Source organism: Malaya genurostris, chromosome 3, assembly GCF_030247185.1.
Source record: "Malaya genurostris strain Urasoe2022 chromosome 3, Malgen_1.1, whole genome shotgun sequence".
NCBI lineage: Eukaryota > Metazoa > Arthropoda > Insecta > Diptera > Culicidae > Malaya > Malaya genurostris.
The window spans coordinates 197,442,406-197,454,911 of NC_080572.1; the positions used below are offsets into that span (position 1 = coordinate 197,442,406).

At 34.3% G+C, this 12,506-nt stretch overlaps 1 protein-coding gene across 4 annotated transcripts in view; it reads left to right on the plus strand.

The window, feature by feature from the left end:
• Positions 1-12,506, plus strand: part of LOC131439253 (vesicle-associated membrane protein 2-like) — a 38,957-nt gene that overhangs the window by 21,284 nt on the left and 5,167 nt on the right. The window contains exons 5-6 of one of the 4 annotated variants that reach the window (XR_009231089.1): positions 3,839-3,890; positions 5,790-6,138. Coding sequence is in view for 1 of the 4 variants with exons in the window: in XM_058610044.1 (XP_058466027.1) it covers positions 3,839-3,890 (52 nt within the window). In the remaining 3 variants the exon portion in view is untranslated. Of the gene's footprint in view, positions 1-3,838; positions 3,891-5,789; positions 6,150-12,506 lie in introns of all 4 variants that reach the window. The other 3 variants (XR_009231088.1, XR_009231090.1, XM_058610044.1) reach the window with 3 other exon arrangements.

Here is a 12,506-nt window from a genome sequence, read left to right on the forward strand (position 1 = left end):
TATCGTAAACATTTCTTTGTTAACGTTTTCAGCAAAGTTGTAGGGGTTAAAAAAAAGTACCGCGCGTACTCTTGAGCAGCAAGAAAGCTCACGCGGAATTTTTTATGTACTTCGAACCAGAGCTACCAAATGTACTAATATCAACTAGCAACTTTGCACGACGAAGATTGGAAAGTTTATGTCACTGGACTGCTGCCAACCAGGTTCTACCAATCATCCTATATCGACGTGAACATTTCATAAGGGCACATAAACCAATGAGAGATTCTCTTTGTTTACTTTCTCTTCTGTTAATAACACCTAAATTTTGACGTTCACTTACCAAATTTTTATATAGAATGTAAGAAAATATCTCCAGCTTTGTAATAGTATCATACATGTAACGAACAATTGCGTAATAACGCAGAAATAATCGAAAGAGAAAGTAAACAAAGAGAATCTGTCAATTGTTTTAAGGCCCTTTTAAAATGTTCACGTTGATATTGAGTGTCTGAGAGCCGATCTGTCATAACTTGAATTCTCTTGATATTACACTCACCAGAACGCTCATTGATTGCCGATGCAATTGATATTATCTTCATTTCTTCCGTCACTGCTTGATTACGATATGACTAAATATTAATCAAGCTGCATAAACATTGAATTAAATCCATTTACACCAATAAACTCCGAAGTCTGATGACTTTTTGCAAAGAACAATGAACTTTATCAATTTATGTTTATGCTAGTACTCTCATGGATTTTTTTTACTTCAACAGGGAATAGGAGAATGAGAGAGAAAACAAAAAAATAGTCTGTCTTTGACTGAGTATACTTCTACTTGGTCATAGAACTATCGAGGACACTTTGACCGTACTGATTACAGTTGACGATGATTTTAGTCAGTCTGTCAAGGTCATTTGACATGACTAACAATTTGCAACTCTGCTTCGAACTGTCAAACATTACCAGCGAGAAGATTCTCAAAAGTTCCGCGTGTACTTTTAAGCAGCAAGAAAGTGGATATTTTAGGTAATAGTGGAACTTCTGGTTGCTTGAGACTTGTCGTTGTAACTCAACAAGCTTCTCGCATCCGGTAAAGAGACTTTATGACGTTGTTGATAGTTTCCGCCTGCGTGTAACTATGGAACCAGAAGACAATAGCAGTCGCATGAATGTGAGAGCTAAACGAATAACCAAATTTCTATGTTCGCTCATTTAGCTCCAAAAAAGCACATCAGTCGCATTCAAGCTAACAAATACATTTCAAACAAAATTCTTTTGAAATCTTTTTTGAAAAAAACTGTTTTAATCCTCCTAGTGGTGTAATACCTTTCTCATATCTCACATATTATCATATATGAATGTGTGGTATTGTTCAAAATATTTTTCTTAAAACAAAAAGGTTAATAACTTTTTTAACAACAAAAAGGTTTGTTCATAAACTAGTATAACCTTTTATTATTTTTACGTTTCGTCTTTGACTCATCAGTACAGAGCAGTTCAAATTGAACTGCTTAGTGCTAAACTCGGCAGTTCAATTTGAACCGCTAAGCAGACGTAAAGTTTCTGCTACTTACAGAACACTTTTTGTTTTGCAACGAAGTGCAATGTCTTTTCTGACATGCCGAACGAAAACGTGTTTTCGACTATTTCTGGCCGATGCAGGTTTGGTCATTTAGGGGTTAGCCAAATTTTGTGCTAGGGCACATAACCGTTTTTATTATTTTTACGTTTCGTCTTTGACTCATCAGTGTAGAGCATAACCTACAGAGTGAAACAGTACTCAGGTCGGTTAGTCCATCCCTGATGAAACGTAAAGAGGTAGTTGGTTCGAGAAAAATGACTGGGATCCATTTTTGAGTCTATGGCTACAATCTTCGGTCATAGTTCAAGGAATTGTTGGAATAGTTTTTAGGCAAATTAAGAAAAATTTTTACGTGTTTTGTATCGCCGCTTCAAGTGACGGTATCCAATTTTTAACTCACTTCACCCTATAATTCCGGAACCGGAAGTCGGATCCGGATGAAATTCGGAAGTTTTGTATGAGACCTTTCATTTGAATCTAAGTTTGTTAAAATCGGTCACGCCATCTATGAGAAAAGTGTGGAAGTAATTTGAAATAAAAGTTTTTTCACTAATCATACTGTAACTCCGGAATCGGAAGTCGGATCAAACTAAAACTCAGAAACTTTATATACAACTGTACCTTTCATTTGATTGTAAGAATCGGTTCAGCCGTCTCTGAGAAAAGTAAGTGCACTTATTTTCATTTTTTTGTGCACATATCACCCTGTAACTCCGGAACCGGAAGTCAGACTTAAATGAAACTCAGGAACTTTATGTGGCGTTACAAGACTTTTCATTTAAATCTAAGTTCATGAGAATCGGTTCAGCCATCTCCGAGAAAAGTGAGCTCAAAAATGGTACATACACACACATACAGACATTTTGCGTACTCGACGAATTGAGTCGAATGGTATATGACACTCGGCTCAAAAGTCCATTTTCACAGTGATTGCATAACCTTTCTATATGAGAAAGGCAAAAAAATGCTTGGACGAAAAGATTCTTCAGATAGAGCAGATAAGAAGAAGGATAACAGGTACTATCTATCATCCAGATTTTTTTGCAAACGCGACTCTCACACGGCCAAACATTAGTTATGTAAAGTTCATCAGCGAACAGTCTCCTCGATGCTATTCAAGATAAAAGTTCGCACATTGAATATATCTGATATGGAGTAATGTCATCAATAGCAGCAAGTGATGTTATTAACCATATTGATACTGATAATAAAAACTTCAATAAAAAAAACAAAACAATCACTAAGCGTGATATGCATCTAATTAAAAATATTTGCCAATTTAGCTTCAATATCATACGCAGAAGTAACAGGAGCGCAGGCTATCGCTACGCCAATTCAAACGCGCCATTCAAACGCTGCGCCAACCGTGTGTTCGAGACATGCTGACAATGCTGAGCTCCTGTTACTTATATAAATTAAATATTTAGCGTTTTATTAGGTTTAATCTAAACAGTGCAATGTAATCAACCAGGTAGAATTAAAACAGGTCGTATAATCAATATTTGAAATGTAGAAAACAATATTGTTGTTCATATTGACCACCCTACATGCATCGAAAATATGGCAGTGACTATTTTTCAGTTGCGATTCAGCAGCGAATTTATTCAGAATAGATCTTTTGTTGATGAAAACATAATATTATAATCTTGCACGAACCACGTCGGTGTTGAACTAAAGCATAGTGGAAATTCAGCATCGAAATATAATCGAAGACTCTTCTCTCTATAGCGATATTTCTGTGGTTAAATTCGTCATAAAGTTTCGTTGACACAAAAAATCACTTTTGAACTTCGAGGCTCAGAGTTTTGTGGATGCTTGTTTCATGAATGAAAATCTCGAATGTGATTTATTGCGTTACTGAGTTATATTTTAGAAAAAAATTTTTTTTTAGATTCGACAAAGATTAAGTTTATTAAGTTTCAAAAGACTTTCCCTGTTTCAGTAACAGAGGTTTTAACTTTGTAATTTTTCGCTCGGGTAATTTTTACAGTAATTTTTACAAATAGTTATTATGGTTTGCCGTTCGTACTTCTAGTTGCATTGGGTTTAGGTTTAGTCTGTACTTTTTAGTTTCAGTTTTGTTACGTATAGATAAATATTTCGGAATGATGTAAACTTTTATTTCCGGCCGTTCTTATTCTCGTTGCTGTTGACTAAATAAATAGAATCTTTAAAAAAAGTAGAAAGATGTTTACGAATCACAGTTAATATTGACGGAAATAAATTCCCACTGTTTTCGACATAACTGTAATTCATTTATTACCTTTTTAGATGATGATAATAATGGGTGTCATTGGCCTTGTTATACTCGCAATCATTGTAGGTAAGTACAATTTAAATGGAAACGAATAATGTCTGATTCAAATGCCAGAGTTACAGTATAATCTAAACACAAAACTGCATATTCTATTTTTTAAATCAAACAATCAAAGTAGATTACTATATATCAATATTATCGTACTTACTAACACTAGATATTAATAGGGACTAATCAAACATACCATATAGATAACGGAAGCATATTGAACCTTTGAATCGTTATTGTAGCTCAAAAGTACAGATGACAAAAGTTCATCTCGCAGGTACCGGTAAAAATACTTTAACACCAGCGAAGATTGACAACTGACATTTCCTATCCACATCCAAATCTTGTCTTTTTGTTTTACGTATCATCGTGTACAGATCATTACAGATTCACATACTCTAGCTGTTCTTTTCTTAAAGCTTCGTTTGATTACTAAGAATAATAATCAATTAATAAGTAATCAATTCACGTATTCGTATATATTAGCTTAAAATACTACAAAAATAATTTTATAGTTTCCCAAACAAATACATTTACATGTGTAGATAAAAATATTTTATGAACTTACATATTCTTTTCGTGCACATATTCAGAGCACGAATCAATTGATTTGATTCACCATTTTCTTACAGGTGGTGTATATTCAAATATATTTTTTGTATGTGGCTTTTAATGCACGCAGAATCGAAGAAAAGTTTCCAAACTTAGATTCTAATTCACAAGTGTGTTTGTAGCTATTCAATTATTTTTTGCTTGGATCTATGAAAAAATTGATCCTAATATTTTGAAATATTTTTTGATTCTAGTGGCGTGTAATTTTTCTTTGTACATCTAAATTACTTAATTAACGCGAGTTTTTTCAATTGAACTGCAATTTTGAACAGTTGTTCCGAAACACGAATGGAATTTAAAAAAGTTACTCAGAGCTATGAAAATCCTTTCTTTACAGTAGTGTCCCGTCGTAATTAGGTAAATAACTACTCAATTCTATCATAATCCAATATAGTGATTAAAAGAATAAATTTGAGTTTGTAAATCAAGTTAAACTGATCTACGACCTTTCCCTAGGCTGAATTCAATATGTTTTGACATAGATTACACGGAAAATAAAATCTACCTATTATTTGACTTTTTTTACATAATTTTGAGTTCATTTGAATTTCTTTCACTCGCTTCTTCCATTGTTGTAAAACTACAAAGAGCAAAACCACTCAACATCGAGAGTTTCGTTCAATAAGCTAAAATTAAGTTAACCATATCAACCTGAAATTGAGTCAATAAAACTCAACTGTAGAGTAAATATAAGTTGCCATTGAGAAGATTTAACTCATCTTCAAGTGTTTTTTGCAGGTGCCTTACGGAAACTATCTAGAGCCACTTTACCTAAAATTAGGTTATTGAACGGAACCCCCAAATTGGGTGGAATGTACTTAAAATTAAGTTGTTTTGCGGTTCCATGTAGATTTTTTACTCCATTTTTGGGTAGTTTTGAATCTTTTCTCTCAAAATACAAAAAGCAAAACCTCTCAAAAAAATTTCGTTCAATAAGCTAAAATTATGAATACCGCATTCAACCTGAAATAGCGTCAATGCAGCTCAACTTGAGTAAATATAACTTACAATTGAGTAGATATAGCTCATTTTTTATTGTATTTTGCAAGTACCTTATGAAAACAGCTTGGATCCACTTTACATAAAACCTAAAATAAAAGCAAAAGGATTTTGATATACAATATACAATACCTCTTAGCAAAATTCACAAATTTATTGCCATATCCAAAACACATAAATGATTTACTGTTGCAAACATGACCAGAAAGCTAGTGAAAGTCAAACTCAAAAATCGAAACACGATCGAATTTGTTCAAAATCATCATTATATTTTATATTTCTTTTCTCTCCGTTTTCACTTTGCAGCCAGAAATTAAGAAGGGCAAAAATGCGGCCGATCACGACTAAATAAACGACAGCGCCCCTTCACAAAAATAACCGTAAATTTGACGCTAGTTCCTAGCGTACTAGCAAAGTTTGTTCTATTTAAGAAGTATAATTGTCGAACTTGGTGGAAAATCAAACCTAAATAACCAAAAACCAACAAAACCAAAATGCCCACGCAAGCCATGCAGTTATAGTTTCCGTCTAAACTTTCTAGTATACTGTATCGACTCCAGCTTCTACAACTACTACTTCAACAGCCACAACTCATGCATAGCATAAGCAGTATGGAAAATTTTCCAAAATTTTCTCTCTCCGGTAATCCAGTCATGTATGCGTATGGTAGATATATATATTTTTGAGCTCCAACAGTGAGATTTGTCTGTGTGATTTGAACTGGTAGAAAATATTCTTGCTCAAAATGTTTGTACATAAAACTAGAGTGGTGTGAAGCATATGAATCCTGTAATAATTAGAGAAAAAACTGCACCAACGTGAACTTCATGTCCGCTATGATTTATAACGAAACATGCCATAATTTCGTATTCCATTCGAGCTTTTGTTGTCAATCATTCGGAATCAACCCACGTGTCATTTCACAGTGTCTGCTTACTTTTCTGAACTGTCGTAATATTGTTGTTTTGTATTCCACGTAGCTTTAAAGTCATTATTTCGAAGCATCCATCTTCACTTAGTAGTTGTATCATCTTACTTGATCCATAACTGAGAAATAAACCATAGACACTAAATAATTAAATTGCAACTGTCAAATATGGAAGTAAAGGAAACCCTGATGTCTACTTTTAAACGAAATGATTTTAACTTTGAATAAATATATTATTGTATAGTTTCCAAGTATGAAAGAAGAGATTCAGTAGAAAAAGTAAATCGCTAGAGACGTTACGCAATTTGACCAATTCGGTACGGCAGAGGTGTTATTGAAGAAATGGTCCAATAATTCGGATTATTGGCGGATAGGCCCAGTAAGTCAACAGAGCCGCGACATCATTCTACTCTGTTACGAGATAATCAGTGTCGATCACAGTTTGTGAATCCCAGAAAACTGTGACCGTCACTATTCCGGTCGATAGGACAGTCTTCCGTTTCGTCGGACTAAATGTAGATTGCTCAACTTTTTTTCATAAATACCTTTATTTCATAAGGCAATATACATAGGTTTTTCTTCGCCGTAGCATCCACAATACATAGTACTTTAAACCTAATACATTTCGAATATCTGATTGCTCACCTTGATTGCATTGTCATTCGGTCTTCCGACGATTTTTACATTCCAAATCACACGGCTGTCTTGTTTACTTATTATCTTACTAATATGAGCGGTTTTCGTCTCGTGTGTGAAGAGCCAATCAACTGAAATCTACGTACGTGACTAATACATACACACTGAATTCATATTGCCGAGTCTCAGCGAATTTTTTCTGAAGTTTGTCAAGCTGGTATTCCAGCAAAAACTATTAGCGGCCCTTACACGAGTCATTAAAAATGTCATTACTAAAAAATAATATCATTTTAATGAACGTGTAATGGTGCACTAATGACGAGATTTCTAACAAATTTGAAATACATCATTACTTAGTCATCATTTAAAAAACATTTTTAATGCTCGTGTAAGGGCCGCTATTGACTTTCAGCCTTTCACTATTGTGAAAAAAATCACTAGAAATCAGTAAATAATTATGTGTATTGCAGAACATTTCAGTGAACCAATGCAGAAACACATGACAGCATTTTACCTAAATTTCAGTATTCACGATGTATTTAATAATCGTCGTTGCTTATTACTGCATTTACAGTAAACGATGTTCTACTGCATCAGTTACAGCAAATCATTTTGCTGAAACAAAATCCGAAAAATTGGCGTGTTTCATAACAATATGCCTAAAGAGCTTTTAAGTTTGAACTCGAATGTGAATCTTCCTTCTTCTCGTTATTTTAAAAGATATATGTTTTCGTTTTCATCATTCCATCAAACATATCATAGCAGTCGTTATTTTTTTGTTGCTTGATTATATTCAATTAACAATTATTAACGTGGCTAGAAACAACCGACCAGCTAGCGATTCCTTTGAATTAAGCAATCGTTACAAGAATTAGTTAGTCACAAAATAAAATGCGCCATCATAAATCGCACTGGTTGTATAAGTCAAGTATGTTCTGGTAAGAATCAAAGTAGTAATTGCATGGTTTTAGAAATATGGTGTGTTGAGAATGCATGTAAAAATTATCCTCAATCTAGACATGAATGTGTTAATGTTCACAGCAATAAAGAGTATGTAAAAATATCATCATTCGTAGATAACAATTTCGCTCAACTAGTTGAAACCTACTTACTAAAGTCTATGAGACCCATATCCTTCATAATTCTATCTCCAACATTTATACAACTTCTATCATTTGATAATAACTCAACATTTTAAATTTGTTTACAATGTCTAGGCCATGATGTTCATGTTTGCATCATAGCGTACAGCCAAAGATAAATAATAAAGACATGTATGTGCCTACAATAATTTAAAAAATTCTGGTTCGTACCCGGTACTTTCTAAAATGACCGCACTCACCGCTTGGTGGAGCGCGAGAATAATTGCATTGTTATCATTTTGATTGAAGTGTGCCATGAGTAGGGCAGAATCAAATGTCAACATTGTCACTCATTTCGATACTATAATAAAAAAGGCAATTGTTCAAAATAGCCAACAAGTTAAGCAAAACGAATCGTAAAACGAAAAAACCGGAAAAGCACGAAAAATGGGCATCCAAAGCCAGGTCATCATGCTCATTTCTTCCGTAGATTTTGATTTTTTAACATTTATGCAATCTACTCTGACTTTTTCGTAGTACATAATGGAACGTCGGAAATCTACTGTGTTAGCACTTGGAATTCCGAGCTTTCCGAGCTACCTTTACTTCCAACGCGAAAAGTATACAATGTAACTCCCATTTAACTGCTATAATTCATATCTGCTGTTAACTGTTCTCTCGCTATTAATTTAAATACACGAGAAAACATGGTGTTAGCTGATTACATCAAAGCAAACAAAATATTAAGTGTACCATAAAATTTCAATATATACAAATGAAGACAAACAAGAGAAACAGTCATTTGCACTTGGGACCTTTTCTAATGTTCATCGAGAAATGAGTAGAGATGGAAAAATTAACGATATTTATCGACAATATCGATATAAGCTTGAAATCGACGATATCGATAATTTACAGCTTAGACAAAAAATATCGATATTCGATATTGCTTCCATGGTTGCATTTGGAATTACAATTTCATGTTTTTATTTCGCTTGCGTAGTTTATACTGAATGAGAGATTACTCCGAAATAAGTAAAATTAAAATTAACTCCCTACTGATCCTCTATAGGGTGTAAAGTACTTTATTTTCTACTTAATTTCACAGAATAGTCATTGTTGAGAAACACAAAAGTAGTTTATTTCGCTATCGCTGATAAATCTTAGTTTATTTAGAAAAATGTATTGCTGCTATTTCTTTGTCGAATTTCCGATCAACGACAATGGTAAAAAATGGGTTTGCGTTGTGCAGCAAGCAAAGTGCAACAAAAAAGCAACCAGCAATTTTAGTCGGAGTATAAGATAATGGTACAGTGAGTAATCCGACAGCGTCTACAAGAAAAATCCTACGCATTTTCGAGATATCTTGTTCCCTAATTATTTTTGAGCCTTCTTAAAATGGGAGGAAAATGCAACGATTTAATTTTAAGGAGCCTCAAACTGATTTTCCTCTCGTTTTTAAGAAAGATCAACAATTTTTGGGACCCTATAAAAACAAGCTTGAACACATTTTGGTGTTCCCTGGGCATGTGTCCATAAAAAGTACACGAGCAAACACGATGTGTTAATAAACATCATAGTTCTGTTAGAATTAGAGATAGTACAACAATTGTTTGTCGTTCTCTATTTAAATATATAAAAATTGCTGGAAAACCGATTTCTGATCGTAGCTACGGAGACCCCAAGTGTTATATATCATTTTTCGTTTGATACCAAACCTAACCCAGTTTTCACCCTAACTGCTGTCAAACTGTTTTAAGCTAGTTTTGAACCTAGTTTCAACGTTGTTGAACTGAAAATCGAGTCAGTTTCGAACCTGGATTTTGTATCAGGTTTGCTCAAATCCCCGTTGCTAAGTGCGAAATAAACACAGTTTCGTGAAAAGTTGAAACTACCCTGGGTCATTTTCATAAGTGAGTTGTCAGAAAAGTCAATAGGCAAATTACTAATTGGTGATCATTTTGCCAAACAACCACGCTCATTCAATGTTACTCTCAGGTGAGTAATTTGTACTAACTTTTGCCTATTTAATTCAAATGTCAAAAAGTGAGTCATATTGATTCAGAAGACTGAGTAACTTCTACTCAGTTTTTAAATTGACAACAAGTTTTACTCACAGTGCTTTGAAAATGTTGTGTGAAAATTTACGTTCACTGAACTTTTCCCTTTGTCGGAGGCGGAAACAGATTATAAGGGCACATTATCGAAATGCTTACTATACACCTCAAAGCAATTCGCGCAGGTTGAAGACGGTAAGAAAGTGTTCAGTTATATAGCAAGTATTTTATTTATTTTTTCTGTATAAGAATACATCAGAGCATTTCTACGAATGCTGTACAAAATGCCAGTACATGGGCAACGTAAGAAGGCAGATCCTTTCCCGGATCCTTTCCAATGACAGATGAACAGGTAGCGGCTTCCTTCATTCGTTGGATATAAGTAAGTTAGTATTTGTTTAAAGCAAAGAATTCCTTATTCAATTCGAATGATATTGAGTAATATTTATTCACTCGAGCTAATTTTCCAATTTGTAGCATTGAGTAAATGTTACTCAGAATTTGACAAATACCTTATTTACTTAAAAGTGAGTAAACAAGCTTTACTCACATAGAGTAGTTCCACTTTTAACGAAAGTAAGTGAAATTGTACTCACTTTAGACAGACCCTGTCAGCTTGGAGCGAAATCAATCTTCAGTTCAACAACGCCCGCATCGAATCTTATACATAGAAGTAGGGGAGAACAATGTCAAATTCGTGAGCGCCAAAATAGCAGGGTTGCGCACTCATACAATTGACATGATATGTTGAATGTAATGCCGTGCGATGGCGTTGCTGAACTGAAGATTAACTTCGCTCCAAGCTGACAGGGTCTGCCTTCTTCTATGTACGAGATTCGATGCGGACTCGCCTGAGGGCACCATGTTCGCCAAAAAGGATGTTGCCAATGATTTGTTCGGGAAATGTGAGAGCTGGATATCTTGTTAATATGATGTCTTTGCTTTAGAGTAACATTGAACGAGCGTGACCGTTAAATTTCTTACACACATTGAAATCTCTACATGGATGTCGGTTCTCTGTCCTAAAAGATTTCCAAATGGAATTGTGATAAATGGTGTGACTAAATTGCAAACATGAACAGTCAATAAACGTTAATTTGCTTTCAATAACACAAACAGCACATGAAACGTTATCGGAAGTATGCTCTTTAAGAAAGGCAACAGACATGATAAAATGACATAATAAACAAAAACGCAAATCTGGTCAAATTAAAACATTTTACCTTTGGGGACCCTTCCCAATTATTTCTCATCATCCATCGTTGATATAGCTCATTGGAGATTTCATACGTTCAGCCTCACGCAAACATTCTGAAATGTTAATTTTAACTGATTATTTTTGTATACAATTCGACTAACCTAAGATCATAATTATTAGGGGACCTGAAAGAAAACCAATAAATTGATCAGCAGACCAATGGTAACCGATCAAAGTCTCTTTGGCATAAAAAAAATATTTTGAAAAGTATATTTCATTAAGGTCTTGATGATTGATGATCATTCAAAATCGAGATCCGAAATAGACTCACATTGCTTCTAGAATTTAATTCGGAATTCAGTATGATTCCGAATCAGATGCAACAACCGATCCGAGTCGGAATCGGTTGTTGCAGCTGATCCGGAATCTGGGTAACTATGCTTTCGAGCATGGTTATTATTGATATAGACAGCTTGATTGTCAAATTTTAATTAAAAATTGAAATAATTCGCGAGATGGTTCACAACCTGATAATACTTCAAGGTGCTCGAACATATAGCAAATGTTTTGTGAGATCAGTGGCAATTGTTTCACAAAGAAGACGTGTTGCGTCCACTGTCATATACACCGATATGAAGTACCCTATAAATCCGTTAATTACTGTTGTAAACTTTCCAACTAAGATCCGGGTGAGGTATATCATGTCAGTGTGTAGGCGTCTTTGTGGGAACAATGAAGGTTTTCAACTTCCACAAATCTTTTTCCGACTGTCACAGCTAATACCATCCATTACACAACAGTTTTGTATATCTTCATTATAGTCTTCAACTGATGTGTTTATAATGCGACTAGCTGTGTTGGTGTGATTTATTTTGAATTTGCGTTAAAACAATACTTTCCATCTCTGCCAACGTAAAACAAACCGAAGGGAAAGATAGATGAAATAACGAAAAAATGAACAATGGAAAAAAAAGCCAGTGGACTCGAACCTACATCTTTGTTTTGACGTAGGACTACGTCTTTGTTCTCTATATATGCGAATTCAATGTACAGAAACTGAAACCGTACAAACAGTAATCTACAGCACAACCAATTTTCAACAGATGTTACTGTGCACACCTT